This window comes from Protopterus annectens, chromosome 15.part0, assembly GCF_019279795.1.
Source record: "Protopterus annectens isolate FY-2018-M chromosome 15.part0, PAN1.0, whole genome shotgun sequence".
NCBI lineage: Eukaryota > Metazoa > Chordata > Ceratodontiformes > Protopteridae > Protopterus > Protopterus annectens.
Window position 1 is genome coordinate 249,254,192 of NC_056749.1, and position 23,276 is coordinate 249,277,467.

Here is a 23,276-nt window from a genome sequence, read left to right on the forward strand (position 1 = left end):
CTAAAAAGTGGTCAGTACTGAGTGCACTACGCTGGTAAACAAATATAAATAAATAAATATTTATACAGGAGATAATTCAACTGGGACCCCCCTTTCAACCACTAGCTATTTACAAAATTTGAACAAAAACAATACAATACAGTTTAGTAATGCACCAACAACTGTAAAATAATACACAAGTAGTAGCAAAAGGTATGATTGTACACATCTTTATGCAAAGAACATGAAATACTATTCATGACAAAATAATCTCTAAAGAATGCTGTCTTGCAAGTTTAAATAAATCAACTGGAAAGTTTATGCTGCCATGCAATAATCCTCTGAAACTACTTTCACTTAATGAAGTCCAAGCTGTTAACTGATGAGACAGAAGTGGTCAAATGTTTTTTAGAGAGAAATTTCTAAATAGCAGGGCCCAGGTTAGAAAAGGCTTTATTACAACATACAAGTAAAAAGAGAGTGAAGGACAGGGCTAGTTCCTTGGAATTAAGACATGCAGACCTGAAGTAAGGTTTACAAGAAACAAGTCAAGTAAGCACTAGTACTGTTTCCATATAAAGGTGCTTCTACAAGAGGGACCTAGCCAGAAATATAAGTTAGTGGTTAACTAGTAATCAGTCTGCTGGTTTAATTGCATGGCACTGATGAAGCTTACAGTCTGCCCTAACAATAAAGTAAAAGATGGAATTTTGCATTAACTAATTTAAAATCAAGACATACTTTACCTGACATAAAACTTCATATGTGCAAGACAGTGAATTTGCTGTACTCCTCAGTGAATTGGCTGAACTGGATTACTAAATCAAGGCTTCCCAGAATAGCTTCAGAAACGGATGACTGCTCCATGGCAAAGCAAGCAACACATCTTGCTCAGCTCCTAAACAAAGGCACAAGTTGACACTGTCTTGTAAACATATACGTCTGCTTTGAAAGTTCTTCTAAAAATCATTAACTGCCATAGGGCAATCTATAGTATGCAAACCGGACCAGAACTGACTTAAGAATTTCTAAAAACAAACACTGCCAGATGGATCTTTAGCAAAATCAGAGGGATGGGATTTTCATATCCAGAAAGATGTTCTTATGATACAAAATCATTAAAATTATTCTTATAAGTCTATTGGAAGCAGTATTTCACACTGAGATAACTGTTCTGTGTCTTCATAACAAAACACTGGTACAACAGACAAATGATGCCTCCCTGTTTTACTTTCTAACGCTTTCAAGGGAAGGGATTTCATCACAGCTGGTAGAACTTCATCTACTATTCCTTTTGGTAGAATATCATTTGCTTCCAAACTTTTAATAAGGTAATTCATTTTTAGCCATCTTCTTGTAGCTCTTCGTTCCTTCTGCATATACATTCTTATTTTTCGTCTCAGACATTCCACTTCTTTCTCCAATTTAATTATGCGATGTTTGGCTTCTAGTGGGCTTTTGAAAGCATAACTATGATCAAGGTTCACCTGTCGCTTGATGCCAGTAAGGATACAGTTGGAAGGTCCAGTTTGGGTGACATCACAATCAGTGTCCTGAAAGACTTTTCTGAATCTTGGTTTCTGAAACAAGAGACATGAAAGTGCAATATTTACTTGCCAAAAATATTTTTTACTAGTACGTAAATAAGAATCAGTAATGAAACAAATGAAATGTGTTCTTTGCTACACTGAAATTATATTTGTTTTATGCTTACAGCAAAATTTGTATACAAATAAAATGAACAACATATAATCAGTTTGCAAATTGTGAATATTAAAAGAACTAAAGCAATTATTTTAATGGTTTCAGCTGCAAGAATGTCTATCAGAAGCAACACGTTTGCCACATGCATGGGTATAGCCAGGCATATGCTAAGCGCACTGTTATGTCCTAGGTCTGCATTAATCTATTAATTTGCTAAGTACTTAATGGCATTTACCTTAATTGTTTAAACTTATATTTTGGCTAATTTAGTGAACTAAGAATTTTAAGAGCTTTGAGAAAGAAATCTATACAACTGATTGGCAAAAACTACAGATTTTGTTTCTAATCAGAGCCTTCTCCTGCATCCATAATGATTGTTCAATCTAGCTGTAGAAGTGAGGAGACTGTGAGTTCCAAGCAAGTACTAAGATAATGAACATAATATTTTAAAGGGGAAATGTTAAAATCTGCTTTTATGTTTGTGTTAACAGTATTAGGGTAAGAAAAACTGCAGAACTGGGATGAGAATAAGGTAAGAACTGTCACCCTGCAATTCTTCTTCTTTCTGCTGTTCCCGTTAGGGGTCGCCACAGTGGATCACCTGTTTCCATTTCTTCCTGTCCTCTGCATCTTACTCTGTCACACCAACCACTTGCATGTCCTCTCTCACCGCATGCATAAACGTTATCTTGGGACTTCCTCTTTTCCTCTTACCTGGCAGCTCCATCCTTAGCATCCTTCTCCCAATATATCCACATCATCCCTCCTCAGCACATGTCCAAACCATCGCAATCTCGCCTCTCTAGCTTTGTCTCCAAACCGTCCAACCTGAGCTGACCCTGATATACTAATTCCTAATCCTGTCCATCCTCATCACACCCAATGCAAATCTTAACATCTTTAACTCTGCCACCTCCAGCTCTGACTCCTGCCTTTTTGTCAATGCCACCGTCTCCAACCCATATAACATAGCTGGTCTCACTACCTTCTTGTAGACCTTCCCTTTCACTCTTACTGGTGCCCATCAGTCACAAATCACTCCTGACACTTCTCCACCCACTCCATCCTGCCCTGCATGTACTCTCTTCTTCACCTCTCTTCCACACTCACAATTCCTCTGATCTCTTGATCCAAAATATTTAAACTCATCCACCTTCACCAACTCTACTTCCTGCATCCTCACCATTCCTCTATCCTCCCTCTTATTCACACACATACATTCTGTCTTAGTCCTGATGACCTTCACTCCTCTACTCTTTAGAGCACATATACACCTCACCAGGGTCTCCTCAACCTGTTCCCTACTCTCACTACAGATCACAATGTCATCTGCAAACATCATAGTCCACAGGGACCTGTCACCCTACAGTTATGCTACAATAAAATATAATTTAAAACTAATCTTCAGAGAGCAGAAACCTCCACCAACTTTCCACCATTTTTTTATTTGAAAATATAAATTACATTCATACTTACTCTGATTGTTGAGACATTCTATATGACCTAAGCAATCATATGCAGTATATCCAACATACAGACATCATGGGGTAGCTCTTTGTTAGTTCTGGCATCTAGGTGCCATCAGGACTTGCTCTTTGAACCACTTAATGCTGCCAACAAACTGAAGTGGTTCATAGGTAAGTACTAGGCTAACAGTCCTTGTAGGCCATTTTAAGCCTAGCCAATTTCTCTTTTAAGAGTGAGAATTAAACCTGTACCTCAAGTCTGTGAGGTAAACACCTTAACCATTATGCCAACCCCAAGAATACTAAGTGGTGTGTATAAACTTTGTAAAAATACAAAGTGAAACTTTTCTTTGGACGAGTCTCTGGATTCTGAGTGCTACATGCCTGTGCTAGCTGTCTGTAGTGGGACTTCAACTCAAGCACTGTGCCATACAGAGGTGCTTGAAGCTGTTGAAGGCTGGGTCATGTCTCAGGGGGTATTGCCAATTTGGCAGTTTCCTGGAGTAGATGACTTCCTAAAGGATACGATAATGTATTTTTTGGAGTTTAGTTTCAATTTATGATTCTGGCACTAGTTATTGTTTGGGACAAACCTTCCTGCATGATGGTTAAGTCATTTGGGGATCCAATAACTGCTTCTAGCTTGCAATCATCTCAAACTTTGGTATTTCCTTTTACGTTCGATATGTATATGCCAAACAGAAAAAGCCACAGCACCAAACCCTAGGGGAGGTGGGGGGGGGGTGGCTGACTGGTCTCTTCTCTTGCCTGTTTTATCTCTTACATCCTGTGAGCAAGTTGGCAATCCAGCTTAACGTAAGTGTTTGCTTCTAGAGTATTCACCTTTTGTACTACACCTGTGTCAAAAGGCTTCCAGGTCAAGGTAATGTGGTGTAAACTGTTTTACCTTCATCCACTGCTTTGGTGACAAGAGTAAAGCTTAAAATTTGCCCAAGATTTTGAACCTTTCACACTTTCTCCCGATCCTTGACTTAAGAGATTGAGAGATCTGAGCATATGTTTGACTGTCCTTGATTTTGGCTCATATTTTTGGTCTGTTGCTCATATGTGTGATTTTCTGGCAAATTTAGGAGGATTGGAAAACTTTAATAATGATAAGACACTTGAGTTTCAGAGTTCTGGACTTCATATCCTTCAGAAAATGCAGGCTAATGCAAAACCTATTATTCTAGCAACAAAGCATAAGAACAATGCTATATTTAAAATCTGTCCCTGATTCTGGACCTTTGATCTTTATCCCGACCCATTAAGTTTTTGGCTATATCCCTTGAGTTATGAGGTTTTGAAGTTTAAATAACAACTCTGAGCAAAAGCTGTTTACCACTTTCAAGCTTGACCTGTTGCATTTCTTATTTGTTCTATTAAATAAAAAAGTGCAACAACATCTAGGCAACTTGAAAAATAACAATAATAATAAATAACCTCCTCCTTGCAAAATCGACTTGACACTCAACTATAATCTCTCAACTTCGCAGCACAAGAAATCTGGAAAAAGCCAAAATTTATTTGGGGGGGAGGGCAAAGGCCCAAAACCAGGGACACATTTTAAACACTGCTTGTATAATCTTAGTAAGTGTTAAAATAAAGTGTTTTCTGTCACCATGTGTTTCCTGAAAGACAGGAAGACTGAAACTCAAAGGGCTATCATTATTTAGTGAATTCAGTTCTCACTGACTTGCCAGAAACTCACAAATTTTAAGAGGAACAGACCAAAAGTATAAGCCAAATATTTTGTGAAAATCTGGACGGTTGAAAGTTATGGACTCAACTCCTTGACTAACAAGTGGTGGTATGGGTAGAAAAGTCAGACTCTTGTTCCTTGTACCCAAGGTACAGAGCTTGAGCCTCAATAACAAGAACCACCAGGTATACCTATATACCTAACAGGGGCATTACGCGCACGCACGCGCACACACACACACACACACACACACACACCTTCTTAACTGTATACACACAAAAGTACAATTTTGTACCTACCATAAATGTAGATGTTCGAGTGCTAATACAGCTGCAGTCATTACAGATGGGTTCTCCTGCCATCAGGCAGGTCCTCGTTCGGCCGAATTCCAAAGTCTAGGTTCAGCATCGGTTGTTGTCGCCTTCTTCCCTGACGTCAGTGCGACAGGGGTATATAAGACACAGCCAACGCCATTTTCTTCAGTCTTTCTTGCCCCAGATGTCAGGTGCCCCCAGAAGGAAGGCAATACATAATTTATATATCTATGTATAGTCATGCAATGCAATATAATCAAAATTCAGTAGCTGCAAGCAAATACACCATAGAAGGATAACCCAACAGGTTGTATGAGGAGGAGTTAGCCACTAGGCCTGTACCAAGAGGGGAAGGAGGGAGGGTAACCTGGACTGCAGCTGTATTAGCACTCGAACATCTACATTTATGGTAGGTACAAAACTGTACTATGTTCATCATGCATACAGCTGCAGTCATTACAGATGGGTAGAATCCCAAAGCTATGCACAGGGTGGTAGGCACTAGGTGGAATTAGGAGGAGCCAGAATGCCCTGCAACACAGCAGTGGCAAAGCCTGCTCTTGTTTTGGAGTATAAAGGTAGGTGGTAGTGTTTAGTGAAGGTATGCACTGAACTCCAAGTGGCTGCCTCCAAAATATCTTTGGTAGGAACTCCTCTGAGGAAGGCTGCAGAGGTAGCTGTGGCCCTTGTGGAGTGGGATCTGATGCCTGCAGGCACAGATTTACCATGAAAGGAGTAACAAAAACGTATGCAGTGGCCTATCCATTTTGAAATTGCCTGTTTGGAAATTGGCTTCCCTTGAGCTCCTACAGCATAGGACACAAAGAGTTGTTCTGATTTCCTGAACGGCTTTGTTCTGTCCAAATAGTAACACAGCTGTCTATGGATGTCTAAGGAATGTAGCAGCCTTTCCCCTTTGTTTTGAGGATTGGGGTAAGAGGTAGGTAAGTGTATGGCCTGATTTAAAGCTACCCTGGATACTACCTTAGGCATAAATGACGGGTTGGTTCAGAGGAAACCCTGTCCTGATGGAAGATGAGAAAGGGCTGCACAGCCATGAGGGCTTGTAATTCCGAAACCCTACGAGCTGAGGTAATAGCCAGAAGGAAAGCTGTTTTCCAGGATAAATATTGCAAATCTGTTGAGGCAGCTGGTTCAAAAGGAGGCAATGTTAATTTTTCTAGAATGTAATTAAGATCCCAGGCTGGGATTGGTTGTTTCCTTGGAGGTCTTATATTCTTAGCCCCTCTGAGGAACTGTCTTAAGAGCGGGTGAGAGAATAAGGGTGGATCAGTGTTGTATTCTGCAGAAATGGCTGAGGCATGGATTTTGATGGAGGAGAATGAAAGTCCACTGTTCAGCAGCTCAGTTAGATACTGTAATATCTGAGGCAAATTCAGTTTTCTAGGATCCTGGTCCTTTTTCTCATTCCAAGCGCAAAACCGCTTCCATTTTGCGGAGTAAGCTTTTCTAGTAGATGGCCTTCTGGCTTCCAAAATGGCATCCTGTACCTCCTTGGAGAGTAGGGTATGTTGTGGTGTTAAGGAATTTTCCATGCAGCCAGATTGAGTGTTTTCAGCTGACTGTGAAGAGTTTTGTAGCTGTGCTGAGTCAGAAGAAGAGGCATTAGAGGTAGGATCCAGGGAGGAGAATGTGTTAGGATCCTCAGGAGTGGGTACCAGTGTTGTCTTGGCCAGTCTGGAGCAATCAGTATCATCTTTGGTCTGTCTGCTCTTGTTTTCAAAAGCACCTTGGGCAGTAGAGGAAGAGGTGGAAAGGCGTAAACTGTCTGTGCTGCCCAACTGAAAGAAAGGGCGTCCACTCTCCAGGCCTTTGGATGAAATGTCCTTGAGCAGAATTTTGTCAATTGGTGATTTTTGTGGGAGGCAAATAGATCTATGTCTGGCCTTCCCCATGCTTTGATTATCTTTGTAAACACTTGAGGATGCAACTTCCATTCGTGAGGGTCTGTCATATTTCTGCTTAGATTGTCTGCCAGCGTGTTTTCCATACCTGGCACGTACTATGCTTGAAGCTCGATTTGCCATTCCAGAGCCCTGTTCCAAAGTGACATGGCCAGCCTGCACAGGGGGTATGAATGTGTTCCTCCTTGTTTGTTTATGTACCACATTACTGTGGTGTTGTCTGTTCTTATTAATAATTGCCCTGGATGCAGGAGGTACTTGAAAGCTGTAATTGCATTTATCACTGCTAGCATTTCCTTTTGATTGATGTGAAGGTGCTTTTCCTTTTGGGACCATTTGCCCTGAATGCACCTGTCTGTCATGTGTGCCCCCCAGGCATAGTCTGAGGCGTCTGTTGTGATGACTTGATTTGCTTGAGGCTTGCAGAATGGTAGACCTGCGTTTGTTTGGCATGCTTGAGCCCACCATAGAAATTCCTTTTGCAAACATGGAATTAGTGGTATTATTGTTTCCAAACTGTGGCTGTGTTGAGACCATAGGTTTTTTAGGTACCAATGAAGTTTCCTCATATGCAACTTTGCACATGGGATTAGAAGAATGCAAGATGCCATGAATCCCAGAGCCTGCAGGATTTTCCTTGCAGTTAGCCTGGTACAATTTGCTAGTATCTTGAAGTACTGAGTTAGTTGCCCCTGTTTTTCTGGCGTAAGATAGGCCATCTGGGTGTTTGTGTCCAAGTTGGCACCCAGGAAAATTATTTTCTGAGATGGTGTTAGCCTGGATTTCTCTTTGTTGACTGTGTATCCCAGAGAATTCAATAACTGTGTTACATAAGCCAGATGCTCCAGAAGTATGAGTTTGCTGTCTGCTTGGATCAGGCAGTCGTCCAAATAAGGGTATATTTGTATCCCTTGAAGTCTGCACTAGGCAATTACTGATGCCAGGCATTTCGTGAATACTCTGGGCGCAGTAGAAAGGCAAAGGGCAATGCAGAGAATTGATAGTGGATTGAACCTGCAAGAAATCTGAGGTATCTTCTGCAGCTTTGTCTGATTGGGACATGCAGGTATGCCTCCCTTGAGGTCCAATGTTACCAGCCAAGACCCCTTGCCCAGCATGGGAAGAAGCTGCTGTAAGGTGAGCATCTTGAATTTTGGTACGAGTAGAAATGTGTTTAGGATGGATAAGTCCAAAATGGGTCTCCAATCAGTTCCCTTCCTTGGTACTAGGAATAGTCTGGAATAAAAACCTTGACCTTGTTCGTGAGTAGGTACCTCTTGAATAGCTTTCATGTCCATGAGCTTTGAAATTTGCATTTGAGCCTCTGCCCTTTGATTGTGTGGCAGGTTCGGCATGCCTCTCATTTTTGGAAGAGTGTGAAAATGAAATCTGTAGCCTCTGTTTATAATGTCCAGGATCCATTTGTCTTTTGTGACAATATGCCAATTTTTTGAAAATAATGCCAGCTTTCCTCCCAAGGGTGCTGCCACTTCAGCCTTGTTTGGCATGCAAAGGGGAAAGTCATTGGGTTTGTTTTCTGTATTGCTGTGCACTGTCTTCGCCACCTCTTGATGCTGGAGGTTGCCATTGTCTGCCTCTATATGATCCTTGAGATTGTCCTCTGCCCCTTGCGCGTCTGTATCTACCTCTTTGGGGTTTGTCCGTGGCTGGAAAGGACCAGTTTTTTGAAGGCCAATTTCTACTAAAACGTGGTGGTTGTACCTGTAGAAAGGCCTTAACAGTTTGCATACATTTAGCTTTTTCTTCCATTTTCCTTAGTATTTCCTCAGCATTAGTACCAAATAATACATCCTTTTGTAAAGGAGCATCTAGTAATTTAGCTTTAGCATGATCAGGTAGGGTTTGTTCCCTAAGCCAGGCATGTCTACGAATGACTGATCCTGTAACTGCAGCTCTACTTGAGGCCTCTAGAGCATCATAACCACATTGTAAGGTGTGCTTACCCACTTGTTCTGCACTATGCATCATATCCTGCAACTCCTTCAGATCTGGTTGTTCAGGTTGTGACATTTTATTCTTTAATTGTGATAACAGAAACTGCTGATATTTAAGCATATGGAACTGACAATTTAAGGCCCTCATGGCTAGAGTGGCAGAGGTATATACCTTTTTTCCCCACCTTTCTATGGATCTAGACTCTCTTTCGGAAGGTAATGGATTCTTAGCAGTAGAGGCCTTCATTCCCTTGGGGCCCTGAAAAATGGTTTCTGGGTCAGCATTATGGCTTTTGTAAAGAAATTGGTGTGAGTTAGGAACTCTGTAGTACCTATCGGGCTTGACTGGGGCTGGAGGCAGGGAATCCGGATTAAGGCAAGCCTCCGAATAAACATCATCAAGTATGTCCAAGACAGGAGGTATAGCCAGAGGTCTGTGCTGAGGTAGCAGAAGAAATTCCCTAAGCTTTTTCTTTGAATCTGAAAAGTCCTGGCCTTCCCAATGGAAGTGTTCCCTCAAGGCATGCAAGGTTTCCCCGAATGAGAAATCCTCTGGGGGGGATACAGAAGGAATGGACTGTTCTGCATCAGAATCCTCAAAAGGGGAGTAGGAATGCTCCTCTTCATCAGAAAGTTCTGAGATAATGGAGCCCTGGTCAGAAGAGGGAGATTCTTCCTCCACTCTGGGTCTCTTGTCTGGTGGGGGTTGGGAACCCCTGATAAGAGTAATTAAATCCTCAGCCATTTTGAGCATCTGCTTTTTAGGCATGGGGCCTGGAGATGGGCCCTGTGCAACAGGCCTCTGGGAGTGCATGGCTGATTTAGACTTAGTAAAGGCCTTGATGGAAAAGGAAGAAGAAGGTCTGAAGACACCATGGGTGGAAGTAGACCTGTCCACATTAAGAGGTTCAACACTCACAGTGGCTTCGGTAGCTGTAGTCAGGGTGTGGGCCGAGGAACCTGCGGTCTCGGTTACAGAGGACACCGCCAGAGAAGTGTCGTCGGTAGTCAGGGGCTGCGTAGGTGCCTCACTGAGAACCGGACCACGTGTAGCCGGTTTTGGCGTGGTGTCGGTGGAGACCGCGGGCCTCGCGTGTCGGTCTTTGTCCTTGCATTTTTTGGACAAAACGGTAGTCGGAGTCTCCGACGACATTTTATAGTTAAAAGCTTTACCAAAAAAGTGCTGGGCGAACTCCGCCCGACACTTAATAGTACGTTTATTAAAAGTAGCACAAAAGCGACAGCCCGAGACGTCGTGGTCTGGGCCTAAACAAGGAATACACAGGGAATGGAAATCCTTATGCGGTATTTGCTTCCCACAAGAAATACAATTGTTAACTTTGTCTGACATCGGTCTGAGGCAAGAAAAGTTTCCCCAACGGGGTACTTAGCTTTAAAGAAGACTTCGGTTTCCAAATTTTCATAATTTCAGGAGATGGCCGACTGGCACTTGTGAACTGCTTCTGCTTCAGGCACCGCGCGGCAAAAAAGACTGAAGAAAATGGCGTCGGCTGTGTCTTATATACCCCTGTCGCACTGACGTCAGGGAAGAAGGCGACAACAACCGACGCCGGACCTAGACTTTGGAATTCGGCCGACTGAGGACCCACCTGACGGCAGGAGAACCCATCTGTAATGACTGCAGCTGTATGCACGATGAACATCATGTACACACAACTCTCATTAACTGTACACACGCCACTCCTTAACTGTACGTATATATATATATATATATATATATATATATATATATACACACACACACACACACACACACACACACACAAACTCTCCTCTCCTCAACTGTACACACACAAAACTATCATTAACTGTACACACACACACACACACACACACACACACACACACACACACACACAAAACTATCATTAACTGTACACACACACACACACACACACACACACACACACACACACACACACACACACACACACACACACACACACACACACACACACACACACACACACACGTACACAAAAGCTCTCCTCTCCTCAACTGTACAGACACACACACACACCTCCCCTTAACTGTAAACACACACAAACACACACATACATACACACACACACTCTCTCACACACACACACACACACACCTCTCCATACTTCTCAAATCTGAACAAAACCTGATAGAATGGGGAGACAAAGTCCCAAAAATAGGGACAGATTTTAAATATTGCTCTTATAAACTTATAAAGTTGCTAGAATAACAGGATTTGTTTGAAGGATTTAAAGTCTGAAATACAAATGTATATTATTATTCATTATTTAGTGACTTCAATCCACAGATCATCCCAGTGATTTGCCAGAAAAATCACAACTTTTATGAGGAACAGATGAAAAATATGAGGCAAAAATCTGGACATTCTGTGAAAATCTGTACAGTTGACAAGTATGCTCCTCTCCTTAACTGTACGCACAAGCAACTTTCCTCTCCTTAACTGTACACACACACACACACACACACACACACACACACACACACACACACACACACACACACCTCTCCATACTTCTCAACCTCTTGCAGCATAAAATCTGAACAAAGCCTGATAGAATGGCGAGACAAAGGCCCAAAAACAGGGACAGATTTTAAATATTGCTCTTATAAACTTATAAAGTTGCTAGAATAACAGGATTTGTCTTAGCAATGTGATAAGAAAACATCACAAACCAGCTATGTGATAAGAAAACATCATGAACCAGCAAATACACACAGCAATAAAAAAATACTTGGGGCAGCAGAAAACTCTCCTCTCTTTAAAAAACTATACCTAAATGTGATAAGAAAACACCAGGAACCAGCAATACTCCCCTTACCGTAAGGAAGCATGACTCTGGCAGCAATGATCAGCACTTGGTGGTGGTGGTGGTGGTGGTGGTGGTGGTGGGGGCAGCATAACTCTCCTTAAAAGCTGTACCTGAAATGACTACTTGGGCAACAACAGCATAACTCTCCTTAAAAGCTGTACCTGAAAACACTACTTGGACAACAACAAATATAACAATCGAAAGCTGTACCTGCTCACACTTACCCATTGGAACAACTAGTTTAAATTCTGTGAGTGTGTGTGGACTGTGTCGCTGGCGTGTGACACACACATGGGTCCTGCTTAAAGAAGACAAATCCGCGTTGGTCCTCAAAGAAAAACTCAACCATGGATTTTTTTTTTAAATTGTTGGAGCCTCTGTCTTACGTAATTGTCTACATCGCTTAGTGCTAGACCAGGCTGAGGCAAGATGGTCTTGCAGCGGTAAAAGTGGAGGGGCGCTCCTTCCCCTTCGCCATATGGTTCTGGCACCCATTTTGCTATGAAGTTTTCCTTGTTTTTTTTTTTTTTTTTTTTTTTTTTAATACCGCCTTACACATTTCTATTTTAACTGCAACTAGATTCATAGGAGATTACTATGCTAACGGCTTAAGAGCCCTTACAAGCCAAGCCAATGTAACAAGATTTTACCCAATATGTGGCCCCTAGGGCAAGAAGATGGCATAGGTTTGTGCCCATGCCTTGAGTATCTTACAGACTGCCTCTTTCCATAAGGGACATAGGCACTACCCCAGGTGTGAATTTACAATTTCTATCCATTGATCTAGATTGTGTTTGAAGATGGCCAGGGAGTCTGAACATGTTGGTTGTGTTCTCCATACCAAATTCCTGTGGCTGGCTAAGCAGCCTGTTTAATATTTGTTTTTGTCTGTGATAAAATTTCACTTTGCAATAGGCTACTCAAAGATTGACGGTGACCTTTGACAGAATCTGTACCTTGGGAGGTCAAATCTTGTTCATTTAAAGTATACATTAGACACCCATGGTATCGATGCAGGGCTCACATGATGGAGTTGAATGTCAGCTGAAACCTACTATGCTAAACGCTACACATCAAGTTCAGAATCTGACAGAGAAGCTAAAATTTCTTTTGTGGCATAAATCTTAACTGTTCACTCAGATGTCAGGAACAGAAACAAAATAATGAGGAATAAAGACTCAAAATCAGAAGAATGTGTTAGCTATTTGTCACTTAGTACAAACCCTTTTATCTCAACAGTTTTCAAACTGAATTTTCTGAAAAATAAGAAGCCTCTATTACTTCTGCAGTTTGGTGATTTAACCCTTGCTATTCTACTACAGAATAACAAACTGTACAAGTGGCACAGAAGAATTTTGAGCAGCATCAGTGACAGCCGGGATCTGTGCTAAGCAATTCAATACTTGGCTTCAATAGCCTTACATTACTCAAATTATAAGAATTACAAAGAGACACTCCAAAAAAACAGTTCATAAACAAGACTTTGAATATTGTTCTGAAACCCCAAGGAGATTTGTTATGCAGGTGAGAGATTTCTAACACTTTGAAAATGATTCTGCAAAAATAAGTAAGCAAGTCATCTAAAGAAAGAAAATGTGAATATCTTACAGTTTGCAATAGGCAATCACTGGTGCTAGACACTTTGTGAACACCCCTGGAGCACTGGATAACCCAAAGGGTAATGCAGAGAAATTAAAGTATAATCCAGACACAGAAAACCTTAAGAAATGTTTGAAATCTGAGGCTATATATAAGAATGTAACAACAAACATCCTTTAACTCTAGTTGCCGAAAAATTGAAAAAAAGGGAATGAGGGCTAATAAATTATGAAACGATAACATTTTGAACTTTGGGACTTTGACAAACAGACAGAGAAAGGAAAAATCAAAGACTGTTCTCCATGAGGCTTCTTTCTTTGGTAACAGAAACATTCCTGAAGATAAACCTTTCCCTGTCAGTGAAAGTGGGGAAGCTTCTATTACCACCTGAGTCAGCAGATGCTGGAGAAAGGGACTCCCACTGCCATCTCTATCCCTGATGGATCACTCTCAGAACCCATTTGTCTAAAACTATCTTTTGCCAAAGAGAGAAATGGAGAGCCATATTTTCTGGGAGAATTAAAAGTTTGCCAGTGTGGGGAAGGGAATGGCAACTTTGCATATATTTATTCAGACTTGTTGGAGATTTCCTTGTTTCTGGGAAGGTCTTCCTTCCTTTGTGGAGCCTCCTTGTCTTTGTTTTTTTTTTAATGTCTTCTTGTCAGAAGTTTGCTGCCCGACCTCCTAGGCATACACTGGGTGTGCACGAGTGCAGGGGGTATGTCTGAGAGCAGAGCACTCAGAATAAACACGCCCCTGAAAAGTAGAACAGCAGAAAGTGGAAATAAATGAGCGAAGCCGCTCATAGGTGTCCGCATATCCCCACCAACAGTCCCCCCACGTGTACAACAGCAACACTACATATAAAAAAATCGAAGAAAACCCATCATATTTATCGGAAATCCAAGTACAGCTAACCGTAGGTGCACGGGTGTGCCCATCGTTTAGCTACGGTTAAAGCAGCTGAAAAGGCTGAAGAGGATAACAAGGAAGATATATGTACATGAAGTAGCACAGCAATAGTGTAGTGGGCAGGGCGTATGCATAACAAGCAGGCATTCCCGCTTCGAGTCCCACTGCAGCACATGCCATTCTCCATGTGAAATCTGTATATGAACATTTTTTTTCTCATATATTTCCTGTACAACCTACTAAATAACATTAAATGTGAACTGGACGACTGTATTAATAAGGCACTAGTAAGCAGGTGTAAGCACAAATAAGCAGTAGTAAGCATATATAAGCACTAGTAAGCGTAAGTGCGTTTGCGCGGGGGTAAGCATTACCAACACAGATTAAGCAATGTAAAAGTTAACTGAGTGATAGAAATTGTAACTGGAGGTTAGCAGTGCTTAGCTCCGTGCAAACCTGTGCACACCCGCGTACAACCGCTTTAATGTGCCGTAATCACTCAGTACCCAAAGGCCCATTTTCAGCCCAGCAACAAATAAACAGCTCCTGCAAGTCTTGAACCAAGGACCCTGCACACCACAGACAAAGGGAATTACCACTAAGCTATGACAGGTACAAATAAAGTCAATGTTGTCCGAAACATATCATCCAGTCCAGTCATGCAACAGCACAGAGAATGCAGACCTACAGCTAGATGGACGTGTGTATGGCAAATATATTACTATCTAAACGGATACAACATATCCATAGATGTAGTCACATATATACACACATATATATATATATATATATATATATATATATATATATATATATATTTACATACATACACAAATATATGAACAGATATACATGTAAATGCCAACAACTACACACATATATATGTCAACATACATATGTTCACATATACAAAGCAAGTATATGAAATGAAAGCAGAGAAATGTCCCCATAGGTATATACGGACATAGTTAGAAATATATACACCCACAGAGGTATATATGGCTAGACATCTGTAGATAGCAATGGTAGACTAACAGACACATACATGTCCACATGCACTGTGAAAGGCTTTGACAGGCCCCAAACAATATACGTCACATACGAATTGGCATACCCCCAGCCCAAACATGACGCCCTGCAAAACACTACCAAGCTCAATGTAATGTACATGATGTCATTGAAATAGGGATTTAAATTAGTCCTCGGTCATGTTCCACATGTTGACGTCACATCTCCCTCTCCCCCACCCACTAGGGCCCGAGCAGTACAGGCCCATCCAACCAAGGCCATCCACGAGTCATACATGCATTACCCACAGGGTAAATGATGTCAGACTGCATAACTGCAGCTGTGAGCAGGTCCGGCATCATTGCACTAACCTGCTTTGCCATGTACGTCGGTGTGCAGCTGCAATAAGGGTGGACCACCTCGCAACTGGGGGGGGGGACCCACCCATCCATTCCTCACCTGTGTAGAGGAGCTTCTCAGCAGCCTTGTGACACCTGGCCACCTGCAGCATCAACACCTGGCAGGGCACATCTTGGAGGTGGATGCCAACAACACACCAGCAGAGGAACGTGCAGGTAAGGCCCCAGTACACATCGGTACCTCACTCTTGTGTATGCATCTGCACAGGTACATCATGCAAAACTGAGATGTCATATATATGTAGTCTGCTTCTGTGTAGTAGTAATAAACAGTTGTGTATATGCTGTAATATTGTGTAATTCTACTGCTGATGTAACGTAATGCTGCACTCACCTTTTATGAATGTCACAGCTGTGGCCACTGACATCAGCTTTCTCACACTTCTATGTAGGTCCCACCAGGATACCACCACGGCAGCAGCCTGTAGCCGGCAAGTATGGTTCGTATTTATGCATGATAAACTGAACATGTAATAGCTATGGGATATCCCATGCATACGTCTAACACACCTACCCATACTGCATGCTGTACATGTTCACATTTTGTTGCTGTGAACTGCACTGCAGCTGGGGTATCGGAAGGGTACAACAGACACATGCAAGATAACGAACATCCTGTCAATGTGCAATGTGTCCACAGGGATGTGAAGTTTGGCAGGACACATGGCCTACAGCAGGGACATGTGTGACTTAACACTATCATGGCTGCAGCTGCAGACAATCAGGTTAAATAAACGTTGCAGATGTAACCCTGACCCCACAGCACTCATGACAGCAGTGTGTGCACTCCATGGGATGTGCACATGAGTAAACCTTGCAATCATGCAGAGGTCTGGGACATGTGTAGGGCACCACCCTACAGCCATGGTAAGGTCCGCTGGTTGTTAGTGTAATAGTCATGTACTGGTCATACATGCACTGCTGATGTTAAGATCTGTAACGCAGAAACCAGGCATCCACAACTGATAGCTGTTCACATATCATCCCAGATATGAGTTGCTACAACACATAAGGGCTGTGAGCATTGGAGATGACATAACCGACACAGTACTACAGATGCAGCAATGGTTTCTACACCTGTGAGGTATGGTGCACAGTACAAGGCAGGGTGCGGAACAGGTCCACAGTAACACTTTGTACATGAGTGCAGTGTTAACAAGGGGAAGGGCCATCACCTACCAACACAGCCCATGCCTCACACACATGTAAACTGCCACTAGCATGATGTCACTATAGCTGCACTGCATGCCGTTGAGCACCATATGTAATGCATGTTGACAGAAGGGTAATGGGAGGACTGTGTGTACAAATATTGTGCAAATCCACATGTAGGAGTGTGGGGTGTATGTCGATTGTGTTTGTAAGTGCAATCTAGTGGAGTGTGGACAATGCACGTCAGATGAGTGTATATGTGTGTGTGTGTGGGGGGGGTGGGTGTCCATGTATGCACAGGCGATAGTGGGATTGACCACATGGTAGTACTTCCCCTTGGGATCGTACTGTACATGGAGTGAGACATGGGACACCAGGACAACCTGTCAGGTATGTGAACACAGGACAGCTGATAGCATAACAAGGTCTATAGCATGGAGCATGCACTGGGAGGTGCAGTACATACCAGGTATACACATCATATTGACAGCAGCAGTTAGGTAACTGGCTACCCACATATGCAGCACTACAAATGCAATGGGGAATTACCACAGCACATCAGTGAGTGTATCCAGGTAGTACTGTTGTCTGCATGATGGGCCGCTTGTGCAGATGTGGCATGGACTGAGCAAGACTGTAGTATGAGGCTCTGGTGTGTTACATATGTAGTGAATGCAGCAGTCCCAACAATATAGGGGCCTCATACACCATTACTGCCCATACACAGGGTAATACAGGGTGACAGCAGTGAGGCCATGTACAACCTATTCCACCCAAGTCAGGGAGGCGATGGAGTAACAGGTCAGGTGTTGTAACTACACGTGTATGCATGGAGAGGAATGATATGCTAATGGGCAGTAGAGAAGCGTGTATATTAGCAAGTGCCATGCAGGATGGGGAACATATGTAACTGAGTGTGGGACTGTCTGTAAACTCAGGGAAAATGAGCTAGTAATGTGGCTGTCAGTGTGAGTGCATGCGAGTGTGTGTACTGTTATGTAATGCTGTACAGGTTTTAACGTGTGTATTTGTTTCCCCCACAGGGGATGAGGTGGGTCAGGGTCCCTCCTGCATGCAAACAGAGGTAGGTGTCCCTACAGACACCGATGATGATGATGGTGGTACAGGTGAGGCACAGGTGGGGCTGTCAGAGGCTGACACTGCGCCAACATGTGTCATCACCCACCTAGCCACCCCAAGCCCACACACAGTTACAGTGCCCCTACAAACCCAATCACATGTGGCCATAGCAGAGGGACAGTTGGCACTTGTTGGCAATGACCAGGAAAGTGTGGTGCCTGTGCCAACTGTGTCGGGTCATAGTCCAGAAGGCCACCACATCGGCAGATGTACCGTGGTGCTCGTGAGAGGACCGCAGGTCATCATGCCCCTGGCAGAGGCACCACAATTGGTACCACCAGGAGCATGTTTCAGGCCATAATGGAGGCACAGGCACGTATGGAAATGCACACCAGACAGGGCCGGAGGCTGCAGAGGTCTGCTTTCGCAGCTGTAACTCGCTGGTGCCTTCCGTGAATATACCGAGGTCATGCATAGAAGGTGGGGTGAGATGGCTGGCCTCGACCGTGGTATGTCTGTGCTAGAACATGTGGTGGGAGTGGTGTGACCATGGATGTAGGCCAGAGACACCAGCAGTTGACAGTCAACGTGGATGTGCCAGGACGCCCAGCCGCAACCATAGTGGCAGTACCAGTCCCAGCACACAACAGGGGCTGCTGTCCACACCACACCAGGCCTTGTGCATGTGGCCCTGGCCAGTCCCAGGCAGGACATGGTTCCAGCGGACATATGTCCTCATCAGGGGAGAGTAGCACCTCAAGGTCTGTACATGCACGTGTCCATGGAACCCCTGGCAGGCACAGTCAGCATGTCCATGGCCGGAGGCAGTGAACTGCACACCCTGCCAGGTATGGTCTGTAGCTGTCCAACATCACCTGTATAGGGCAGCCACATGGCAGAACTGTGTGGATGCATGCATACCCACACATTATGCAACCACACCTAGGGCGACCCCCATACCAACACACACATCACCACACCCCAATCAATGAACCACACCCCTCACCCACACACATGGTGACACGTCTGGACCACCCTCTGCCTCTGGCACACCTGCAACACACCCTGTGCATATGATGTTACCTGTGCCACATCCCTAATTCCATAACATCGATGCAGTTACCTGTGCCACATCCCTGTCATCCATAACATCGATGCAGGGACAACAAAATAGGCAAGCTGACATTACCACACTCAAATTTATTGTTAGCGCTTTCGTACAGCAAATGCTTATACTTCTTCAGACATATTTTTACCCACATTTCCCTGTTTAAAAAGCATCACAAATTCTTCAATCAGCCCATTTAGGGCTCATTATTCAATTAAAACAAATTCACTGTTGAATAACTTATTAATATTTAAAGGTACTCCTGCAAAATAAAACCTTGTAACCTACTAAACATAAAATACCCTGCTTAACAAAAAGAACATTGTGCGTATGCCACTTACACAATAATTACCATCTCCACAATAAAAAACTTGAAACTTGAAATTTTAAAAATGCACAGAAAAATTATTGGAATTACATTTGTAGCCCTCTTCTTAATACTAAAAATTAAATCCCCAAAAAATTTAAATTTACAGTAGTAGACCAAATCCCCAGAAATGTAAGGGGGGGGGTCCATGGAATCTTAAATTAGAAGAGCGGGAACTTAATTGGCAACTGCAGACTGATGCACATACATATCCTGGTCTAAATGAAAAATGTTCAATTAAATGTTTATTACAACTAAAGTCATTAGCCAGATGAGAATTTCATAAGTCAGAATACATAAAGTGTGTTTTTTTTTTTTGTGATTTAATTTTTAGTATTAAGAAGAGTGCTACAAATGTAATTCCAATAACTTTTCCGTGTATTTTTAAAATTTCAAGTTTTCTTGTTATTGTGGAGATGGTAATTATTGTGTAAGTGGCATACGCATAATGTTCTTTTTGTTGAGTAGCGTATTTTATGTTTAGTAGGTTACATGGTTTTATTTTCCAGGAGTACCTTTAAATATTAATAAGCTATTCAACAGTGAATTTGTTTTAATTGAATAATGAGTCCTAAATGGGCTGATTGAAGAATTAGTGATGCTTTTTAAACAGGGAAATGTGGGTAAAAAATATGTCTGAAGAAATATAAGCATTTGCTATATGAAAGTGCTAACAATAAATTGGAGTGTGGTCATGTCAGCTTGCCTATTTCGTTGTTTTTTTCATAATTTGCAGTTGGTTTGTGTTGATTTTTACTTGTTTAAGTGAGTTATGGCAACTGGCCTTGGACCGTCTTCCCAATTATTATTTTCCCAGGAGCAAGAAGTCAGCAGAGCTAGCGGTTCCTCATCTCAGGCGAATGCTGTAGGGGCCTTAACAGCTCTCATCCAACAGCTATCTGGTCGTGTAGATGAATTATCTAAGCATATCACTCAACAGGACAATTTGCTCAAATCTACTGTTCAGCCTTTTCCTAACACAGTGAGTACACACAGTATTGGAAGATGTGTTACTACTCCTGTATCATCTCCCAAAAGAACTGCAGCACTTAATGGAGCACCTAATATGACAACTAACTCACAGGATAACAACAACATTAATCCTGACAGATTGGCAGTTCCATCTTTGACTGAATTTTTTAACATGCCTGCCCTATTCAGGTTGAAGGGTTCTAACATACAAATGAACAATCCCCTCAATTCGAACAACATTGTTTCTAAACTGAAAGAATTTGATGGCAAATTACTCAAATATAAAAAACTTCAAGTTGAAATTTTGTACTTTAGGGAATGTATTAAACAACAAATAGTCCCTAATGGTCTAAGGCAGTGGAAATATCCATCAGGCGTTATGAAAAATTCTTGAGTTCCACTTAAAATTGCTAGACCTATTCAACAAACACGGTCTTGACTTGCTTGACCTACTAATTAACAACTACGAAAAACAAATGAGGCAGCTACAAGTGCAACTGGAAGCGCTTGATAATGAAATCAAAACCGACCCTGTCTTCGGCCGGTAAAAATTTGATTTCAAAAGGACTTTTTCCAGTATCCAAGCGCTGATCTCTAAGATTTTGGACACTAAAACTCGCAAACTCAAAAGAGATCAAGCTGAGGATGTGCAGAAAATTGCTTATCCTGATCCTCCTCCTTTGCCTCGCCACCCTGTATTATACGCTTCGGCTGCCATGTCAACTGACAACTTTTCACCGGCCTTTGCTGATGACATCACAGGTTTCGAATGTGAAGCTGCCGACGAACTTAATGGAGTAGTGCGTAGGAGTGATAGGATTAGAAACAACCAAGAACGCCATTTAGCAGACTCCCCGGCAGCAACAGGTTTTCAAAATTCAAACAATGGGCAGGATTTTCAATTGCAGAACAATAAGAATACCAACCAGCCATATCACAACAACAATCCTCCCAAACAACAGAGGAAGAAGAACAACAGGAGGAGGAGGTAACATATTCTGAACAAGAAACCGGCCAACATTTCACGGAGAACAACCTTTTTATCCATGATAGTACTCAAGGTGACTTCAACGTTTTTGATTTTTGCTCCTTGAGTATTCCACAATACATGGTGGACTTTTTGTCTAAAGGTTTTAACTTTGTGCCCAGTTCTAGGGCTAACACAGCTAGAACAATGTGTGATCTGAAATTTTATGCACAGACACTCAATTTAAATATCATGTTTGGAGTTAATAATAATATAGTTTCTGATGAGCGCATTTCTAGTGTGTTTAATCCACCATTGCAGGGAACATTGGCAATTTTTGAGAAAGCCAGTGAAATGCATATTAGAGTGTTACTCAACAATTTAAACAATTGTGACAAGTTTCGTAGTAACATCACGAAAGCTCAGAGGGAATTTACAGATTATATAAAATCACAAAACATCCGTGCCATGCAACCAGACAAGGGTGGGGGAATTGTGTTCATGGACGAGACATGTTACAGTAGTAAAATGGATAACATGTTAACAAGCACTAATTACATAAAAGTATCCATAAATTAACTCAATCAGGCATACCAACGTATTAGGATTTTTCTAAGTGACTTGTTCATTGATGCATCCATTTCTATTGACACATAAATATCCAACCATGCCAGCCCCCTAATTCCAGTTATTTTCGGATTCCCGAAAATACACAAAAATTTACTGGATCCACCTTTCCGCCCAGTCATTGATGGCCACCAATCCATTACCTATGCTTGTGCCAAATGGGTTGATTCTAGCCTGAAACCTCTGTTAAAATCTGAAGCACAAATTTGTAGGGACTCCTGGGCTTTTTTGGAAGGTCTTAATAATCTAGAATTTGACCTTTCTTATAATTTTTTGACTGTGGATATTAAAGATCTATACACAGTCATCCCCCAGGATTTAGGCCATGAATGGGTTTGTGACTTTCTTTTACTTAAACAAATGGAATTGGCAGATATTGATTTAGTCATTGCACTGTTAGAGGTAGTGTTAAATAATATTTTTTTCATGTTCAAGGAAGAATATTTTCTTCACAAATCAGGGGTTGCTATGGGCTCCCCTTGCGGTGCCAGTTTTGCTAATGTTGTCATGGCATTTTGAGAACGAACACACCTTTTCCCACATTCCATCTTTAAGGAGAGTGCAGTCTGGTACATGAGGTACCAGGATGATATGTCCTTCCTTTTAAAAGGGGATGAAGAACATGCATGAAGATTAGTTGAGATCATGATATCATTCACTGACTTTTTATAGTTTACTTTCCAATTTGATGAACAGGCCATTAGCTTTCTGGACATATGGCTCTGGAAAGATACAGCTTTCAACAGATATGCTACACGTATTTTTAGGAAGCCTACATATTCTAATTCTTTCTTGCATTTTCAAAGTTGCCATCCTTTCTATGAGAAGAGAGCTGTAGTCAAGGTGCAGCTAGTTAGGGCTTCGAGAATGATCTCTAGTAATGAGGATTTTCTTATAGAATGTGAAAATCTTAGGAATATGTTTGTAAAACGTGCTTATCCAAGTTCCCTTATAGATGGTTTAATTAAAGAAGTTAACCACAAGAGGGAAATTGGCCATTTTAAGCCTCTCTTGTCCAAAGGGTACAGTGATATGGATGAAATTCCATTTTCACCTATCTCTCCAGTAGGATGTGTAGCTACTAGTAGGGATGTAGGGAAGAATATTGTCACTAGTTTCCTGACGCATTTCTCAATGGATGCCTTTAATCCAAGGAAAATTTTGGTTAACAACTGGAATTTCATGG

The 23,276-nt window shown here is 42.1% G+C and overlaps 1 protein-coding gene across 2 annotated transcripts in view; it reads right to left on the minus strand.

Annotated features, from left to right (window-relative positions):
* Positions 1 to 23,276, minus strand: part of THAP2 (THAP domain containing 2) — a 456,918-nt gene that overhangs the window by 173,032 nt on the left and 260,610 nt on the right. For both annotated transcript variants that reach the window (XM_044056999.1, XM_044057000.1), the window contains exon 3: positions 726 to 1,559. In XM_044056999.1, coding sequence (XP_043912934.1) covers positions 1,110 to 1,559 — 450 coding nt within the window. In that variant the 3' untranslated portion in view covers positions 726 to 1,109. The remainder of the gene's footprint in view (positions 1 to 725; positions 1,560 to 23,276) is intronic.